Below are 18,015 nucleotides of genomic sequence, written 5' to 3' on the forward strand. Positions count from 1 at the left end.
CAGGGGCTCGCCGCATGCCCGGGAGCAGCTGCATCACCTCAGCACCCTGGGGCCAAAGCACCCCTTCTCTGGCTGGCCGGGCTGTGGGTGGCCTGGCCGGGCGGGCCGGCCCGAGCCCCAGATGAGCCGCACTCACTTGTGTCCCCTAGGACTACGCCCAGGCAAGGTTTGACGCCTATTTTGACCAGAAGAGGAAACTTGGGGTGTGACTGGGCGCACGGCGGACACCTCATCCCTGGACGGCGCGGGGCGCGGGGCCGTCTGTGCTCCGGCTGCTGAGCCTGCGGCAGGAAGGCTGGGGAGTCTCACGCAAGCAGACATGCATGATACGAAAGACTATTAAAATCGAGTAACATTTATTTCATATCTTGTTTACGGTTTCACTAGGCCTCTGACCGAGAGCGGAAGCAGAATAGAGAACAATAGTGCAATAGCGCGGGCGCCCGGCATCCTTTCCCTCTAGGGGGCCTTTACACTCCGGGCTGGGCGCGAGATGGCAGAGGGCAGGCGTGGGCGGTCGGCCGCGCTCCCGCTGGTTGGAGTTGACGTCCGCGGTGCGCTGCTGCCAGCTCCCTGGTGCTGGCGTGAGAGCCCTGGGGCCGCGCCTGCCGCGGAGCCGGTGGGCAGCGGGTGCCCGCGGCCGAGCTGCGGCCGCCGACCGGGCGTGCGGCTCCCGGCGCCTGTCGTGGGTGCTGAACTGACCGTCTCCGTGCACCGGGTGCCGGGCCCCCCTGACTGAATGTGCTTTACTAACCCAGCTGTGGGGCAGCGGTCAGCGTGGCCCGAGCGCGGGGCGGCTGGGGCCGAGTGGGCGCCCGCGCCTCCTGTCTGCCGGCCCCGCCCTGCCTCTCCTGCTCTGCTCGGGCGGGTGGGCGGGCCCCTCACCCGGCAGCCGTCTGGCAGCCGTCCCGATGAGATCCGCCGCGGGGCGCGGGGAGTGGACAGCTGTGACGTCTACACGGATGGAATGTCCTTTACAGATTGGTTTTACTCTGAACTCTTGTTTTCGTGCCTATGTTTCTGCTCCCACCGAGATTGTACTATACAAATAATAAAAATTAAAACCGTCTTCTCAGCTGTGGCCCTTGTACGTGTCCTGAATCTTGGGGGGCCTCGGGCATCCACCCAGCTCAGAAGTCTGCTTGGGGAGTGCCGCAGCCATCACGCGGCCTCAGCAGCCTGGGCTCCCCTGGCCTCCTGGCCCTGGGACAGGGCCTTAGGGCCCCCCGGTTCTTCCTCTGGTTGCCCACGCCCTGACCGACCCTTGGTGTCTCCACTCCCCACATGCGAAGGCTGGAAGGCTCTAGAAGCCGGAGCAGTTGGGGGAGGGGGAGACCAAACAGCCGGGCAGGGGCTGGCGGGAGTTTTAACTAGGTGGTGTCCTGAAGTCCGGGCAGAGTTAGGATGCGGCTCCCGCCTGTGCCCCAGGCCAGGCCCTCGCCCCCCACCCACCCCGCCCCAGCTTCACGCTCCCCAAGCAGCGGCTCAGCTCACAGTCGCCTCTCAGGCCTTCGTAGCCCCTTCGTGAAGTGGCGCCATTCCTCAGCCGCCCTGCCCGCCGCTGCTGTTCTTGATGTGCCTTTTCCCAGTTCTGACTGCTTCTCTCACTCGCCTCCTGCACTAGAGCCTGAGCTCGTGTAGTAGGGATCGGGCCTGGCCTGTGCAGGCGACCTCCCCCCGTGTCTCCAGCGACCTCCATGGCCGAAGCGCCCACTCCCGTCCTTTGCAAGTGCTGACCCCGGGGCACATCCAAGCCCGGGGCCAACCATGTCTCCCTGGGGTCACAGGAGACCCCCCCAGACACACTACAGCTCTGAGCCTCAGCTCAGGTCCCTCTGTCCCTACCCACTGCCCCATCCTCGGGTCTTCCGTCCAGCGCTGCTTCCCAGGAAGGCCTGTCTCAGCCCCGAGGCCTGCAGCCCTCCTGACTCCGGCACCGCTTGCCTTGGGCCCAGCCAGGCCCCAGGTGACATTTGCCTAGAGCCAGGCCTGCCAGGAGGGCGGCATTGCCTGTGCAGGACCCAAGGGGCGTCTCTCAGCGGCTGGGCAAATGAGCCACAGCGGTGGGGCCCGGCCACCCACTCCCCGTGCCCAGGCAGCTGTCCTCGGGGCCTCTGGCGGGAAGAGCCACTTTGCGGCTCCTTGTGGGAGAAAGGGAGGTCTCAGCTGCGGCGGTGGCTGCCTCCAGCCTATAGGGGCCCAGCCAGAGGCAGCTGCACCCACTGAAGGACAGTCTGGGCGGGGTGAGGGGGGAGTGGGGGGCAGATGCTTCCCGAGATAAGGAGCCAGGGCCTGGAGCCTGCCAGCCCTATCCCTGGCCCTGGGGGTGCTGGCCAGCCTCTGCTCTTCCCTGCAGGGTGGTGCAGGCGTGGGTGCAGGGCTGCGGGCCAACTCGTGCTGATGCCCCCCAAACATTCTCCACCAGTTTGCACACCCAAAGGATGGGGTACTCACACCCCAGCCTGGAATATACATTCGCAGCCAACATGTGTCAGAATCACCCCTTCTTGGTCCCACCATGCCCCCGTGTCCCCCAAGTGGGATTATGGCAGGTGTGCTCATGAGTCTTCTCCCCAACTTCTCGAGGCCCAGATCCTGCACCAGGGCCTCCTGCCCCAGTGTCCCCCACCCACTTCAGCTACAAAAGGGGATGTGAGGGCCAAGGGCCCAGAGGCTGGCTCGAGAGGCTGGTGGGCAGGACGGCCCAGCCCCCGGGTCTTTCAGACGAGAGCCAGACACAGTTCCCGGCGTCTCCTCTTTATTCCTCTCCTCCCCACCAGCCAGGGCAGGGGTCACGGGCAGGGCCCTGGCGGGCTGCTACTCTTCCACGGCGAAGGTGAAGGGCGTCAGCTTGTAGCCGGTGCCCGAGTAGAACTTGTTCTGGAACTCCACCCTGGGGGCGAGGGGGGCGGCTGAGCGCAGGCAGGGGCAGGGCGGGGGCGGGGCGGGGCCAGGGACGGGCAGGGTGACCGCTCACCAGTGCAGCCGCAGCGCGTGCAGGAAGGCGGAGAGCCCCTCCATCACCAGCAGGATGGCCACGGTCAGGATGGCAAAGGCAGCGAAGACCGGCACGAGCACCACGGCTGCCACGCCCATCCTGCGGCCCATGCCCAGGCCCACGCGCATCACCATGGCCCACAGCACCTCTGACAGCTCTGTGGGCCGAGAGAGGCCGTGGGATCAGGGCCGAGGGGGTGCCCGCCAGCCCCCTCAGAAGCACCCCATTCCCTGTGGGGCCAGCAGGGGGGACACTGAGGCCACCTGGCCGGCAGCCGAGCGGCCGGGCATACTCACGGGCGTGGGCCAGGCTCAGGGCCCAGAGGCGCAGGTAGGAGGCCGTGTTGGAGATGCAGCCCAGGCAGAACTCGATGGTGTGGATGGCCTGGTGCATGAAGACCTCTGACAGGACAAGCTGTGGGCGGCAGTTAGGGCTTGGCCAGGCTGGTGGCCCCGCACCCGCCCTGCCCAGAGACCACAATACCCACCTCAGCCTCCTCTGGGGCCTCCGGGGCCTCCCCCTTCTCCTCGTCAGAGCCCGAAGCGTCCAGCAGCACGGCCCTGTCCTTGTCCTGGGGGAAAGCCAGCAGCGTCAGCAGCCCCGGGCCCAGGCCGCCCCAACTGCCTGCTCTCGGCCACTTGGGGAAATGAGCCCCAGGGTCTGGCAGCGCCCCACCTCCAGGCGGCCCTCCCACCATGCGCCCCCTCCCACCTGCCGGCCCGCGGGCCTCCTGGAATGGCGGCGGTGGTGCTGCCAGCGCAGGAACAGGGGCGTGCCGAGCAGCAGGACGGGCACCGTGGCCAAGGCCAGGCCCACCAGCGTGGACTGCACCACCTCCTGCAGGGGGCACAGGTCAGGGCCCCTGGAGACGAACACCCAGCCCGAGCCACTCGACCCACGCGGGGGCTGCTCCTGGGTGCGGCCCGGCCCCTACCGCCCGCCTCCTGTCTCCCGGCCTCACGCCTGCATCCCTCTCTGGTGAGGACCCTGCAGCCCGGCCCGGCCCACCTGCCCGTGGAACAGGGCCGGGTTGGTGGGGCTGGGGGAGAACATGAACATGTTGATGAAGTGGATGAGGATGCTGGGGGCGGAGGCAGCGCCGGCGGCCGAGACCCGTAGCCACTTGAAGCAGACCAGGAAGACCAGGTAGCCGAACAGGCCCAGCAGGAAGACCAGCTCCGGCAGTGTCTCCAGCGCCAGCCGGTGCCACTGGCCGAAGTGCCTAGGTGGGGTGGGGCGGCCGTCAGCCACCGCTGCCAGCACCCAGCCGCGTGCCTCCCTGCACCCCGCACCCGGGCCTCACACGTGGTTGAAGACTCCCAGGACCACGCCGAAGGCCATGTGAGTGACCCCCAGAATGACGGACATCTTCATCTTGAAGGAGTTGAGAAAGCTCAGGTGGTTGACCGCCAGGCTCCAGATCTGGGTGGCGGGAGGGGTGGTGATACCGCCGTCAGCCTGCGGCCCCCTCGGGCCTCGGCACTATCTGCCCCGCAGTGGGGATGGGGCGGCGCAGAGGGGGGCGTCACCCAGGAGGGCCGGCGAACATGGCTGGAGGAAGGGGTGCCCCAACTTGCCCTCCTCCCAGCGGCCCCCACAGCCAGCGCGGGACTTACAGGGTCGATGCCAAAGGGGTAGGGCCCCAGGAAGACGCCAGTGATGTTGGGGTCGAGGGTGAGCAGCGGGTGCTGGGCCAGGAAGGCATCGCTGCAGCGGAGCAGGCGGTGGTCAGGGCCGCAGGGGCACAGGGGCGTGCGGCCGGGGCCCCGGGGGCCTCACTCACCTCCAGCCGGACCGGTTGGCCATGGTGGCCACGCTCCAGCCCGAGGGGAAGATGGCGGTGGCGCGGCTGAAGCACTCATTGTAGATGAAGCCGGTGTAGATGGAGAACAGGCCCATGAGCAGGAGCAGATAGCGGCCCCCGAAGAAGGTCCTCCAGATCTGGGGGCAGGGGTGGGTGAGGGCCTGCGGGCTCCCCCAGCCCCTGCCCCCCGGCCCCCGCCGGGCCCCTCACCTCATTCTGTGCCGTCTTCACCGCCGGCCAGTTCTCGGCGATCACCATGGCGAGGGCGAAGAGGAACATGAGCAGCCCGTGGCCCACGTCACCGAACATGACGGCGAAGAGGAAGGGGAAGGTGATGATGGTGTAAGGCGCTGCGGGCAGAGCGGCCGGCGGTCAGCCAGGGCCCCACGGACACGGCAGTCCGCTCCCCGTGCCGGACGCACAGAGGCCCCGCCGCGGGCTCCGGGGCCCAGAACTCAGGGGTGTTGCTGGGAGGCGGGCAGCAGGCTGCTCGCCCACGTTTACAGGCCTGCCAGCTGCTGGCTGTGTGGCCGCGGGCCCGGGCCCTGACCTCCCCAAGCCCTCTGTGCGGAAACATCAACTCGCCCGCTTCGCTGGCCCGTAAGGAGCCGGCCCGCGGCGGGCCCGGCAGACGCGCCGAGCAAGCCAGCAGATGCGGCTACTCGGAGCGGACAGAACGGAGGAGCTTTAAGCAGATGGAGAGGGCACTGCAGGCCTAGAGGCAGTCCTGTCCTGGCAGCAGCTTCCAGAAGGCCGCGGCCACGCCACCGCCGAGGCCCTGGTTCCCTTCGGTGAGGTGGGGACACTAGGGAGAGGCACGGGCCAGCAGGGGCCACCCCTGCCCCCGCCTCTGTGTAGGGTGGGGTGCGGGAGGCGCTGTGCTGCCGGATCTCACTTTTTGTGAGCGTCTCGTGAAATGTGGACTCATAAAAACTCCGGTTTCCACACAGCACTCACGGCCTGCCAGGCGCAGCTCCTCCTCCGCCACACTGGGGTGCCCTCCACTCCCCAAAGGCCCAGTTTCAGAGAGCAGCCGCTCCGGGCGGTGAGGCCCAGCAGGCGTGCCTGGAGCTGCCCACACTGCCCTTTGCTGGGTCAGCTCGCCAGCCTGAGGCAGGCCAGGGGTGTCGTTTACCCCCTGTAGCCCCTGCACGGCCCTGCTTAGCTCTCCCCGCTGCACCCCGAGCCCCTTACTGGTTTCTCCCCGGAGCACCTCTCTTAGTAGAACACGTGCACCAGAGCCCCCCACGGGCAGCTTCCGGGAGAGCCCCCCAAGGCCACCCCCGAGACTCCCTGCGATGAGGCTGGCTCCGGCCCCGCGGGCTGCAGTGTGAGCCCCTGACCATCTCTCGCCTCCCAGCCCTTCCCTCACGGCCCCTCCCTTCTTCTTCCCGTTTTACAGAGCGGGAAACCGGGGCTCAGCGCAGCGAAGAGACTTATGGGGATAAGCGAGCCGGACCTCACACCCAGGCCGCTCCTGCCGGCTCCTGCCCGCTCCTGTGCTGGCCCCCGTAAGCTTGGCCAGGGGCCGCCGGGAATAAAGAGCACCCCCCGGCCCAGGCGTGCAGACGCCCCCGGACTGCCGTCCCGGGCCTCACCGGGGTTCACCTCCTGGTAGCGGCCCACGCCGTAGGCGTCCACGATGCCCTGGAAGCCGGCCGTGAAGCGGTTGGTGCGGATGAGCGTGGGGGGCATGTCTCGGCAGGGGATGCGGTGGACCACGGCGCTCACGCCCTCCTCGCTCTGGCCGCGGGCAGAGAGACAGGAGGCTGATGGCGGGGCCTCGGACCCCCGACCAGCCCTCTGGGGTGGTGGCGTCACGGGGGCCCCCTGGGCGGGCGTGGGGAGGCAAGGCAGCCCTTCCGCTCTGTCCCCAGCTGCCTCCCGCCAACACCTCAATTCAGGGGCCTGGAGGGAGAGTCTGCAGGGCTGGTGAACTGGAAGTCACTGAGGAAACGGCTGCCACTTCCAGGAAGACTGCCCTCGCCCCTGCGTACCGAGGACCCACCGCCGCGTCCCCAGGAGGTCACCCGCCCACTTCACAGAGGCCCCCATCAAAGGTCCCAAAGTGACAGGGTCAGCGCCTGCAGGGCAGCTCCTGCCTTTTCGTCACGCCCTGTGCAGCCTCCACTCCAAGGCTCTGGGAGTCCCAGGGCTGGCTGGGACAGAGCCAGCTGGGTGGACTCCCTGGAGGAGGGGGTGCCCCAGATAAGTGTGGCCAGGAAGAGAAGTGTGCTGCAGAGCAGCAGAGGCTCACCGAGCTGTCCTGCAGCGCCCTCTGCAGGGTGGGCAGGTCGTGGGCGGCGCACCAGCCCTCGGCGATGAGGCACTTGTGCGTGGTGCTCACGCTGCACTGGTTGAGCGCCAGGTACACGGCCTTCATCTTGCGGACCTGCACCTGCCAGGGCGGCAGCAGCCGCTGCACCCGGCCCAGCACCTGGCTCAGGAAGCGCTCCGTCTCCCCCAGGACCTGCGGCCAGAGGGGTGATCAGCAGGGGCAGGCGGTGGCCGGTGGGGTCCAGCCAGGCCGGCGGGGTGAGGGGTGCCCACCTCCTGCAGCTCCTGGCTCTGCTGCTGCAGCTGCTGCAGGGCGCCAAGCCGGGCCTCCTGCTCCGCGAACGGGAAGATGTGGCAGTGGAAGCTGGCAGGGAGGGAGGGAGACTGAGGGTGCCCGGGCTGGCCGGGCACAGTAGGCCTAGGCGTGCTCACTGCACAGTGTGGGGACACAGGGCAGGTGGATGCAGGGAACCTTGGGGGGCTGGGGCCCAGGACGTGGGGGCCTTGGAGCACAAGGGAGTGGCGGCATCCCGCAGGCAGGGCTCACCAGCTGGTGATCTTGCGGATCTTCTGCCCGATCTGCTCTCCCCAGTAGGAGATGAGGAAGGTCATCCACGTGGCCGGCTCACCCTGCGGAGAGGCCGGCTTACCCCGGGGCCCTGGCTCTGCCCAGGAACACCCCGGCGTGGGCCCCTTCCGCTCACCGTCACGGGGTCCTCCAGCTGCTGCTCTGTCTCCCTGAAACTGGCGATGAGGAAGCCCCGGCAGGCCCGCCACAGCAGGCGCTCCAGGGCGGCCGCCTTGTGTGGCTCCACGGCCCCTGCCACGAAGCTGTGCCACAGGTCAGACGGTCACTCAGCGCCTGGCCTGCACCCCAGGGCTAACCTCCCCCGGGGAGAAAATTCCAGGTGGAGGGAGGAGGCAGGGGCCGGGGGAGAGCACTGGACGAGGAGTCCCAGCCGGGCCTGACCCTGTGGCCAAGGCTGATGGGGAAAGGCGTGAACCTCACTCACTTGACCCTCAGGTCCTGGTGTGGCCCCCCGGGGGCCTGGAGCAGGGGGATCCTATCTGAGACCCCATCTGCATGGGCGGCTGCCACCTGGGAGCAAGGGGCACGGTGAGCCCCATGGGCTGGCACCCCGGCCCTCCCCACCCCGCCTGGGCTGGTGCTGACCTGGGGGCCGTGGCCCTGGCTCAGCACGGCCGCGTGGAGCCGCAGCTGCTGCAGCTGGACGCGCAGGGTCTGCTGGTTGCCCCGCACATCCCGGAGCTCCTGGGCCAGGCGATCTGTCTCCTCCTGGATGCGCAGCAGGTCTCGGGGCGGGGGCGCCGGTAGGTGTCCCTCGGGCGGGGGCAGGGTCAGCCCCGCCCGCCGCACCTCCTCCTGCAGGAAGCCTGGGTGCAGGGGAGGCCCTCAGGAGCCGCCACCCACTGATGGCCCCATGGGCCCAGGGCTGGCGAGCATCTTGGGGGTGCCAAGTGCCACCCTAAACTCCACGGGCCACCAGCTAGATTTTTCACCAAGCCTGAGAACCCCAGAACACCCCAGCCCCACAGGCCTGGTCCCCTCCCTCCGAGTTCATCTCCTTGCTTAGAGCCTGGGGCCCACCTCGGTCTCCTGGACAGGCGGCCCTGCGGTGCCGGGACCCGAGTGTCCCTCGAGCCCACACAGAACCCCCCCATTACTTCAAAGCGATCAACCCAGCAAACGAAGCACTAAGCCAAACTGGCGGTGGGTGCGGGCGCCTCTTGGGAGGGGCCGCCTGAGTGGGCACAAGGAAGGGGTCCGTCTTGCTCGGGTTAAAGCAGGAGGTGGTCCCTGGAGGTCCTGGCCTCCGCCACCCCAGTCCCTCAGCCCACCAGCAGTGGACAGAGCTCTGTCGGCGCCGCTCCCCTGCGTGGTGGCTCCCCGTCCGTGGGATGAAATCCCGTGGCCCCATGGGGGAGTCCAAGCCTCTTTCAAGCTAGTCCTGGGTCCTCTGCTCTGGTTCCACCTGCCAGCTCCCAAGAACATCCCACAGACCCAACTGCCCAGTGCTGGCCCTTCAGGGCCTGGCCTGCACCCCTTTTCTCTGCCTCCACCTGGGTGACCCAGACTCCTCCTCTCAGACCGAGCTTGACTGGCAGCTCCTCCAGGAAGCCTGGAGTTGTGGGCCTGGGGCCAACTCACTGAAGGTCTTCTCCAGCTCCTCACAGCGTCGAACATCCACCACAAAGCGTCTCTGGAAGGCACTCACCGAGGCGTTGAGCTGGGGTTGAGCGGGGGGACTCAGACTTCAGGGAGGGCCCAGGGAGGCCCGCACCCCAGGACCCAAGCCTAGCTCTCCTCGAACTTTCTCCAAAAAGATGCTGAGCACAGGGCGACCTCCCCAGAAGACCCCTCGGGCAACGTGGGCAAAGCTGGCCCTACAGAGCATCTGTGGCTGAGCCGGCGGGGAAGCAAGCAGGGCTGGGGTCATCCTGGGGCAGGCTGCCCGCCCTCTAGGACACAGGATGGGGTCCCCTCTACGCCCACCCGGCCGCACTCACATCTCTGAACTCCATGAGGCCCAGCTCGCCCAGCTGGCTCACGCAGGTGTAGGCCGCGGCGGTGGGCAGGAAGAGCTGCACCAGTGCCACCTCCTCACTCCGGAACATGGAGCCCATGGTCCTGGGGGGCGGGAGGGGTGGGGCTCAGTCTGGCCAGGCCACAGGTAGTTTGAATGGAGTTGTATGACCCTGGAAGGTCCTGCTACCACCCGCCTCTGACAGATGGGGACACCGAGGCCCAGAAGGCCCCCCGGGGTGTGCAGGTCGCACAGGATGTCAGCAGCATGACCGGGATTGGGGCCTGGCCTGGCCAGGCCCAAGCTGGCCACAGCCCAAGCTCTCTCCAGCGGGCTCTGCCTGTCCCAGGCCCTGTTGCCCCCTGCCTCCCCACACTGCTGGCTCCTCACGTGCATCTCTTGCCCCGCTGTCTGGCCTGTGACCTGCCCTCGCCCTAGATCCGACTCATCCTTGGGGCCCCAGGCCAAAGCCACCTCCAGCGGCCAGCATCCCGGCCCTGAGCCCTTCCTTCCTCCCCAGGGAGCGCCCGTGACAGGACACCAGGGCAGGGGTAGGTGTCCCCACAGGCTGCTCCTCCGCGCTGAGGTGTCTGTGCCTTGGCAGGGGCTCGACGGCCCCTGGGGGCTCGGCGGGTGGAGGCCGTGACCAGCGGCCCTCCCTGAGGCCTGGCCTGCCCGCACCGGTCCAGCACTGCGGGCAGGGGCGGGAGGCCGTCCAGGTGTCGCAACCAGTGAAAGTGAAACCGTGAAATGGGCGGGAAGGGCCTGGAAGCCCCACCCCCAAGCGGGGACTCCCGTGGCCACTGCCTTAGGGGCCCAGGCCCAGCCACTTCCCCTCTGTGGGATTCAGTTTCCAAAGCTTACAGATTGGGGGGCGGGGGCGTGGGCACGGGTGCAGGCCCCACCGACAGGGTGCATGTTTGGCACTGGAGAGCCCCGCCTGCTGTCTGGGCGGGCTGGGGCCTGCCCTGCTGGTCACTTCCTCCCCTGGGCCCGGCTTTCTTAAGATGAAATAGGGAACTGCCGCGCCCCCCAGCCCAGGCCAGGAGCCAGGGCCGGGAAGGTGGGCAGGAGGCCGGCGGCGGGCGGGCACCTGGCTGTGATAGGCTGCGTGGTCTTGGGGGCGGGTCTCGCCCTCTCTGGCCTCCACTTCCTCTTCGGGGATGGGGCTTGGCTGGCCCCGCCACGGGATCTGGGTGGGGAGGCAGCAAAAATAACCAGAGTCCCCGAGCAGCCCCGTCACCCAAGGGAGGGTGCCGCGGCCCTCGTAGACTGGCAGGGGAGGGGGCTGCGCTCAGGGGCCAGCAGGCGAGCGGGAGGCAGCTGCAGGCAGGTGGCGGCAGGTTTGAAGTCCCAGCACGGGGTGTGCGCGCGGGGAGGGCTGCCCTGGCCAGCAGAGACGGGGCTGGCCGCTGGGGACTGGCAGGGAGCCAGGTGGGGCTCCGCCATGGCAGCTCCGGCCTGGTGGTCCCCCCTCAGGGTCCCCGCGGTCTCCCGCAGCCCCTGGCCCAAGGGGTGGCTCCCTGGGGGCTGGGCATTTCCCATGGGGGGCAGAAGCTGTGGTGGGCACGGGGGCGTCGGCACCTGGTCATTTCAGGGGCCCCTGGGCATTCTGGGCTGTGACTGGCTCAGCCCCTTCCCCTCACCCTCCAGGGCGCTTGCCCGAGCGCCCCCCACTGTGGGGCACACTCGAGGAGCCTCAGCCCTGTGGTCTTCAGGGTGCAGACTCCGGCCCCCTCCTCCCCGGTGCCCCTCCCCTCCCCGGGGACGGCTGGGGGCCGAGGCTGATTCCCCCAGGAACCCCCTCTCTTCCCGGCCCCCGGCCCCCCCCAGGAGCTGCTGGGGAGAGGGTCTGCCACCCCTTCCAAGCAGGCCGGCTCCAGCGTCCCGATCACCCGCCGTCTCCGCCCGCAACTCCCGGCGGGCGGGCCTCAGTTTCCCCTCCCGCGGCAGGGGGCCCCCCGCGCGGCCGGGGCTCGCGCCCCTTGCTCCGCCCGCCGGCCCGAGCGCCCGCCGAGGCCGACGCGGGCGGCCCCGCGGCAGAGCTGCACCCCCGACCAGGTGGGCGGGGGACCAGGCTCCTCCTGGGCCGCAGGCGGGACTCGGGGCTCCGAGGCCCGCGGCGGGGCACTCACCCCGGCCGTCCGCTCCGCGCCGCGCCCCGGCCTCTGCGCTCCGCGCTCCGGGCTCCGCGCTCTGCACCCCGGCCTCGGCGCTGCGGGCTCTGCACCCCGGCTCCGCGCTCCGGGCTCTGCGCGCCGCTCCCCGCGCCCACGCAGCTCAGTCGCTCCCCGAAAGGCGGGGCGGAGCCAAGAAGGCCCCGCCCGGCCCCGCCCCGGCCCCGCCCCGGCGCCCGCGGAGGGAGGCAGGGCCTCGGCTGGGAGCGTTTTGGGGGCGCAGGGAACTTAACCTCCGCGAAGCGGGGACCGGGCAGAGGCGCGCGGCGGTCCGCATCTGCGCGGCCAGCCTGCAGCGAGGCGCGGAGTCCAGCCCCCCAAGAGCTAGGGGTGGGGCTCCCCAGCCCCGCCCGCCACCAGTCAGAGGCTCGCTGTGCTGGTCTGTGCTGCCGGGACCCCGAGACCTGAGACCTGGACTCGAGACCCGCGCGAGCCCGGCGCGCTCCCCAGTGGGGCCGTGCTCTCGAGGGAGGGCCGGCGACGCCAGCCCTTCCGCTCCCCGCCCCCGACCCCGCACCGGGGCCGGCCCTCGGGCAGCGCGGGCCTCTGGGCCTCCTTCCCCTGCGGGTCGGACCCTTGCGCTGTCCAGGGCCCGCCCCCTGCAGGCGCTGGGCCTGCTCTCAGGTCCCCTGTCACTCCACCCGCGCCGGCCTGTCCTGTCCGGCGACCTTGCTCCTCACGAGCCGCCTTCAGACGGTCCAGGTGCTGCCCTTGGGCCCGGCCAGGCCGTACCCACTGGGGAGAGGAAAGAGGCTCCTCTGCTCTGGTGATCCTTGAACCCCACACAAGGGCCCCTGAGGGGTGGGAATGAGCTGGCAAGTGGATCCCCCAGGCCGGGGCTGGGAGCTGAGTCACAGCCAAGGTGAGCGTCCTCAGGAGAGCGGGCCTCCTCTGGGGCAGCGTGGGGCTCCCGGGGACCTCGGAGCACCAGGGTCAGGCCTCAGGTCAGTACCGCCCTGCTGGGTAACGGGCCCCAGATCTCGATGCCGAAGGGCTTCCTCATGGCAGACGCCGTGCCACGTGGGAGCGGGGTCACCGCAGGCAGACAGGCCCATCCACGCCTCTACGCCAGCGTCCAGGCGGCGAACCAGCTGCGGTGACTCAGGACAGGGTCTTTCTTTGCAACGGGCTCCTGCCCCAGCAGTGGCCCGACACAGGAACCCTCCCCGGGTCCGGCACTTCCTTCTCACGCTGTGCCCTGTGCCCAAGCTTGGCCAGGGGTGGGGCACAAGCAGGTCCTGGCAACTTGTGTCAGGGTGGGGCCATAGCTGGCGGGGTCTGCGGAGGAGCTGGGGCAAGGCCGGGCCTCTTTGCTGCAGGCCTCAGAGCCGCCTGGGTGCTAACCGCGGTGCCTGCCCAGGGGAGCGGGCCCGGGGCTCTTCCCACACCGCTGGCCCACAGAACCACCCGCCTCTCCCCTCTTTCCAGAAGCATCTGGGGTTGGCTTCGTAAAAAGCAGTTTTGGAAGTGACCAAGAAGGGGGACTCAGAGCCCTGGCCGTGAGCTGGTTTTCCAGGGTCCACGCTGTGTGATGCGAATCACTTCGCCCGCGTCACGGCTGAGCACGCGCTGCCGCCCCTCCACAAAGCGATTCTCAGGACGCGCACCTGAAACATGTCAGCCCGCGGCGCGGCTTCAACTAGGAAAAAGAAGCCCTTTCACGGAGCCGAGCAGGGAGCCAAGCGCCGACGTTCGGCTATCCCGAGGCACGGGGCGTGCGTGTCCCCGCTGGAAGCCACACCGCTTGCTGGCACCACAAAGCAGGAAGTCCCGAGCAGAAGCCAAGCCAGCAGCGTGACCCGGGGAGGGAAGGGGATGTGGCTGGAGGCGAGGCCAGGCCAGCTCAGGGGCAGCAGGGCTTGCGTCACTCCCTCATGACTGTCGCCTCAGAACAGGCTCCCCTGCCCCCACAAGGATGCCCTGGCCTGGCCTGCTTCTGTCTCGTGATAAACTTCTGCCTGAGGCCTAAGGGTCTAGTTGTGGTGGCCCTCGGCAGAGGACAGGCCCAGCCTCACCCTTGGGCACCCAGGCCTAGGGGAACAGCCGCAGAGACCTCTGGCCTGCGAAGCCCTGGGGACAGGCCCCGGGTAGGCATGGGCGAGGGAACTGCAGGGCCCAGCCGCGGGGAGGGGCTGACGTTTCCACAGAGACCGCCGGAGGGCCGGGCCGGCTCTGCCCGAGCCACGGGGGAACCAAAGGCCAGGTCGGGCAGCAACAGGCCTTCCCAGGACAGCAGAGCCAAGACAGGAGGCGGGCCAGGAGAGCTCTTTATTGCGCGGGGGCCACGGCGGCCCGTCACCGGTACAGGTAGTCGGCCTGGATGTTGGCGGCGATCTCAGCCTCCCACTTGTCCCCGTTGTTGAGCAGCTTCTCCTTGTTGTACAGCAGCTCCTCGTGCGTCTCCGTGGAGAACTCAAAGTTGGGGCCCTGCAGGTGGGGGGGCAGGCGCTGTGTGAGGCCCCTCCAGGGAGCCAGCCCCCCACCCCCCGGGCCCCGCTCACCTCTACAATGGCGTCCACCGGGCAGGCCTCCTGGCAGAAGCCGCAGTAGATGCACTTGGTCATGTCGATGTCGTAGCGGGTGGTCCTGCGGCTGCCGTCTGCTCGCGGCTCAGCCTCGATGGTGATGGCCTGGGGGCAAGGCGTGGGGTACAGCCACCACAGCACCCCCCACTCCCAGCCCTGAGTCAGCCTCCTCCCAGGGGGCCTACAGAGTGCACCATCGTCCACGCTGAGCCCTCACGTGCCCTCCCTGGCTCCTCTGCTGAGACCCGACCAATTGTTGTTTAACTGCCAGCACCCCCGCCCCAACACAGGTCCCCAAGGGGAGCTGCTGCCGTGCCCCCTCCAGTCAGCACCGGGCGGCCTGAGCCCGGAACCAGTGCCCAGCGCGGCTGCTACGCCGAACTGCCCCACTGGCCCGGAGCTCCCCTGGGAAAGGGTTTTGAGAAAGCCGCGGCTCAGAGGTTGAGGGGCTCCAAAGCCATGCAGCAAGTGAGGGCCAGACCCAGGCTCGCAGACCCTAACCCCAGCGCAGCCTCGTGCTGGCAGGGGAGGGGGGGTGTCCCGGGGCCTCCCACCATCAGCGGCGCCTTCAAAAGGACCTGGCATGTCCCTAGGAGTGTACACCCCTTTGGCTGGTGGCCTCATCTCTCTGTACCTCAGTTTCCTCATTTGTAAAAATGGGGGTCACCTCTGCCTCCTGAAGTTGCTATAAAGCTAAATCCAGAGCGTGACTCTGGACCTATGCCCCGGGCGACGGAAGCCACCATGATCTATGCTGCTGGGGCTGCTCCGTGCACCAGGCCCGAGGCCACGCTGCAGACATCAAGGCCACGGCCCAGAGGAGCTGAAAGGGGCCCACTGGTGGTTCTGAGGCAGCCACCAGGCAGGGTTGTGTGGGCAGGAAGCACCCCCGGTGCTGCCAGGCTGCTCTGGGGACATGCTTGGGTTTGCAAGAGACACAACTGTGTCTGCTGCATTATCAGGGCCTGACTATGTGGGACCCCCCAACATCAGAACCACATGTGGGGACACTCTGGGGCGCAACTGCCAGGGGCATGCGTGCCCTGGGTCCGGCCCGGTGTTGGGCACCTGGACAGGGCTCCTAAAACAGCTGCTGCGTCCAGGGAAAAGTGGAGGTTCCCAGGGGCCACCTTGTAGCCCAGAGGCCCAGTTTTCATGGCCCTAACCAGACCCACAAGGCTGAGACCCGCCTGTGTCGATTATTCTGCTCAGGGCAGAAACTTCCCTCCCCAGACGATCCTGGCAAGAGTCTCATCGGTGCCACTCATGGGGGAAGTCCCCTCCTCACCCCCTGCTCAGAGGGACGGGACTTTCCTGGGGACACATGCTCAGCCCGGGTCAGAGTTTGGGTGCAGGGCCACTCGGAGTTATTTCCTTCCCTCAGCAGCAGGCTGTGCCTCCTCCCTGCAGGCAGGAGCCAGCGGCGGCCACGGGGGCCAGGGGCTCACCTGGGCTGGGCAGATGGCCTCACAGAGCTTGCAGGCGATGCAGCGCTCCTCCCCGGAGGGGTACCGGCGCAGTGCGTGCTCCCCACGGAAGCGCGGGCTCAGCGGGCCCTTCTCAAAGGGGTAGTTGATGGTCGCCGGCTCCCGGAACAGGTAGCTCAGCGTCATGCCCAGGCCTGTGGGGCAGCCGACAGTGATGGGGGTGCCTTCCTCACGCCCGAGCCTGCCTCCAGCCCGCCCGGCCCCTCCGCCCAGGGCCCACCTCGGGCGAGCTCTGTCCACAGCAGGGTCTGCGCCGCCCGGTCAGTCACCGACTTCATGTCCATCGAGGGCTCACGCAGGTTCACGTACTCTGCGGGACGCAGGCGGTGAGCCGTGGCAGCGGGCCTGGTGCAGCCTCACACAGCCCAGGCCCGAGGAGGTACACACATGGGGGCTCCCCAGGGCAGTGCATGCGCCCAGCTCAGCGCCCCAGGCTCACACTGGGCAGCTCCCTCCTACCCCACACAGGGGAGCGCTGAGATGGCACCATGTCGCACAGGGGAGCCCCTCCCCGCTCCCTGCCCTGCAAGATGGACTCTGCCCCACAAGTGACAGGCTATCATGGTCATCCTCATTTTACAGAGTAGAAGCTGAGGCCTGGGGGGGGGGCACCTGTGTCTCGGAGCACCCCAGAACTCACTGTATGTGGCTGCCACTGCGCTGCTGTGGAGGCTGCGGCCACAGGGATGTCCTGCGAGGAGAGGGAGTGCAGTGGTAACCTCGTGCCGGGGACTCAGCTCCCCCACACCCAGGAAAGGCTCCCGCCGCCTACCTGTGCGCGCAGCCTGGGTCAGGGCCCGCAGCAGTGTGGGTAAAGTCAGGCAATGCATCTGCGGGCAGGAAAAGGGAGGGGGCGCAGGTGGGGCCCAGATGCTGCCCCCAGGAACTCTGGCTCAGCAGGAGCCCCTTGTGCCCCCAAGTCCTCAGATCTGGCCAGCTCAACTGGACTAAGATTTAGGGAGGCTCTGTGGACCCCAAGTCCTGTCTACTGGACCTCCTAAGAAATCTTTACCGCCCACTCCTCCACTGCACCCCTGAAGCGGGCTCCAGCCTCCACATCTCCCCTCCCCTGCTCACCCTCCCGGATCGGACCTGGCAGTTGCCACCCCTGGGCGCCCCCGGTGCCAGGCACTGTGCTGGGGTCAGCCCTGCCAGAGGACCCAGGGAGGACGAGGAGGGCGCGGTCAGCGACCTGCCCAAAGCCCTGCGGGGGGGGGGGGGACCCCAAGGCTCCCCTGCGGGGCCCCGTCAGCCCCTCAGATCAGGGTCCCTTCCGGGTCAGCGCTGCGGGAAGGGCCTCGGGCCGGCGCCGGCCGCGGGGCTGGGCGGCGAGACCCCGCGCCGACTCTCCCCCATGAAGTGGGGCCGGAGGCCGGAGCCGCACACGGCCGGGGCCGGGCGCCGAGCGGGGGCGCGGGAGCCGCGAGCGTGGCCCGGGCCCCTCTCCTTCAACCACCGACTTCGCGCCAGGCGCCCGAGGGCACCTTCCCGGGCCTTTCCCATGACCTCTGACCCCGCGGGGCAGGCGGCCGGCGCGGGCGGCGCATGCGCCCCGGGGGCCGGCGTCCCAGTCCGCCCGCCGCAGCTCAAGGACAAGGAGACCGTGAGTCTCGCGGGGCCGAGGTGACGCCCGGTCGCGCGGCCCGCGGGTGGGGCGGGGTCCCCACACGCGCCCCGATGTCACGCTGCCCGGGCCGGCCTTCACAGCGGGTCCTCGGACACCCACCTTGAAGCACCTCCGCTCCTTCCCCAGCCCGGCCGCCTGTCCGCCGAGAGGCGGAGCCTACCTCTGGGACGCTGCCATTGGGCCGGGTGGCTTCGCCTTTTCCACGCTGACCTTCCATGATGGGGTCTGATTGGTTAGTGGTTCAGCCGAAAGGGCGGGATGCGGAACCTCCCCTCCTCTGATTGGCTCGGGTGGGGCAGGCGCTTGAGGTTGCGTAGGGCGCCGCCATGTTGAATGGGGCGGCCAATAAGCGAGGACTCTGGCGTCGCGGGAGGCGGGACATCCGGGGCGTGGTGTGGGGGCTCGGAGGCGCCGGCGCCGGGGTCGGCGTGTAACGGCGGGCAGAGCGCGACGGCGCCGGGGGCGCTCGCCGGGCAGGTGGGGAAACTGAGGCGCCGACGTGCGCGCAGCCTTGCCCCCCGCAGATCCGCGCGCGACTCGGCGCCCGCCCCCGTCATCACCCATCAGACCTGTG

The 18,015-nt window shown here is 68.9% G+C and overlaps 3 protein-coding genes across 6 annotated transcripts in view; 1 reads left to right on the plus strand and 2 right to left on the minus strand.

Moving 5' to 3' along the window:
• The window catches only part of CHKA (choline kinase alpha), a 38,404-nt gene extending 37,827 nt beyond the window's left edge, over positions 1-577 (plus strand). Inside the window, 1 exon segment of the mRNA XM_037517443.2 lies at positions 150-577. Within this exon segment, the coding sequence (XP_037373340.1) occupies positions 150-209 (60 nt within the window). The 3' untranslated portion in view covers positions 210-577.
• A 1,208-nt stretch (positions 578-1,785) lies between these two features.
• TCIRG1 (T cell immune regulator 1, ATPase H+ transporting V0 subunit a3) lies at positions 1,786-11,778 on the minus strand. 2 transcript variants are annotated; one of them, XM_037517444.2, is made up of 21 exons: positions 11,761-11,776; positions 10,719-10,817; positions 9,609-9,729; positions 9,250-9,328; positions 8,254-8,474; positions 8,093-8,178; positions 7,784-7,910; positions 7,627-7,709; positions 7,353-7,443; positions 7,060-7,272; positions 6,401-6,545; positions 5,013-5,152; positions 4,782-4,939; positions 4,615-4,705; positions 4,302-4,420; positions 4,007-4,220; positions 3,710-3,835; positions 3,486-3,569; positions 3,295-3,412; positions 2,978-3,155; positions 1,786-2,893 (listed from the first exon to the last, which is right to left on the minus strand). In XM_037517444.2, the coding sequence occupies exons 3-21, from the start codon at positions 9,723-9,725 to the stop codon at positions 2,818-2,820; spliced, it is 2,466 nt and encodes an 821-aa protein (XP_037373341.1). In that variant the 5' UTR covers positions 9,726-9,729; positions 10,719-10,817; positions 11,761-11,776; the 3' UTR covers positions 1,786-2,817. The 2 variants fall into 2 exon arrangements, with proteins under 2 accessions (XP_037373341.1, XP_054553417.1); XM_054697442.1 differs by lacking the exon at positions 10,719-10,817 and having other exon boundaries at positions 11,761-11,778.
• A 2,249-nt stretch (positions 11,779-14,027) lies between these two features.
• On the minus strand, positions 14,028-17,638 carry NDUFS8 (NADH:ubiquinone oxidoreductase core subunit S8). 3 transcript variants are annotated; one of them, XM_037517453.2, is made up of 7 exons: positions 17,541-17,638; positions 16,587-16,644; positions 16,455-16,505; positions 16,035-16,124; positions 15,776-15,948; positions 14,304-14,432; positions 14,028-14,229 (listed from the first exon to the last, which is right to left on the minus strand). In XM_037517453.2, exons 2-7 carry the CDS (start codon positions 16,642-16,644, stop codon positions 14,098-14,100), a joined length of 633 nt encoding a protein of 210 aa, XP_037373350.1. In that variant the 5' UTR covers positions 17,541-17,638; the 3' UTR covers positions 14,028-14,097. The 3 variants fall into 3 exon arrangements, with proteins under 3 accessions (XP_037373350.1, XP_037373352.1, XP_037373351.1); XM_037517455.2 differs by lacking the exon at positions 17,541-17,638 and adding an exon at positions 16,907-17,104; XM_037517454.2 differs by lacking the exon at positions 17,541-17,638 and adding an exon at positions 16,892-17,104.
• Positions 17,639-18,015: the final 377 nt, after the last annotated feature.

The sequence above is a fragment of the Talpa occidentalis genome, unplaced genomic scaffold (genome assembly GCF_014898055.3).
Source record: "Talpa occidentalis isolate TD23 unplaced genomic scaffold, MPIMG_talOcc4v2.1 talOcc4.17, whole genome shotgun sequence".
In the NCBI taxonomy this organism is placed as follows: domain Eukaryota; kingdom Metazoa; phylum Chordata; class Mammalia; order Eulipotyphla; family Talpidae; genus Talpa; species Talpa occidentalis.

Bases quoted from the DNA above. Each gene is read 5' to 3' on its own strand.
- TCIRG1 (XM_054697442.1), bottom strand. From the start codon at position 9,725: ATGGGCTCCATGTTCCGGAGTGAGGAGGTGGCACTGGTGCAGCTCTTC. The intron at 9,329-9,608 runs GTGAGTGCGGCC...GCTCAACCCCAG, and splicing joins GCCTCATGGAGTTCAGAGAT to CTCAACGCCTCGGTGAGTGC. The intron at 4,706-4,781 runs GTGAGTGAGGCC...GCTCCGCTGCAG, and splicing joins GCCAACCGGTCCGGCTGGAG to CGATGCCTTCCTGGCCCAGC.
- NDUFS8 (XM_037517453.2), bottom strand. From the start codon at position 16,644: ATGCATTGCCTGACTTTACCCACACTGCTGCGGGCCCTGACCCAGGCT. The intron at 15,949-16,034 runs GTGGGCCCTGGG...GCTGCCCCACAG, and splicing joins GTGGACAGAGCTCGCCCGAG to GCCTGGGCATGACGCTGAGC. The intron at 14,433-15,775 runs GTGAGCCCCTGG...CCTTGCCCCCAG, and splicing joins AGGCCATCTGCCCAGCCCAG to GCCATCACCATCGAGGCTGA.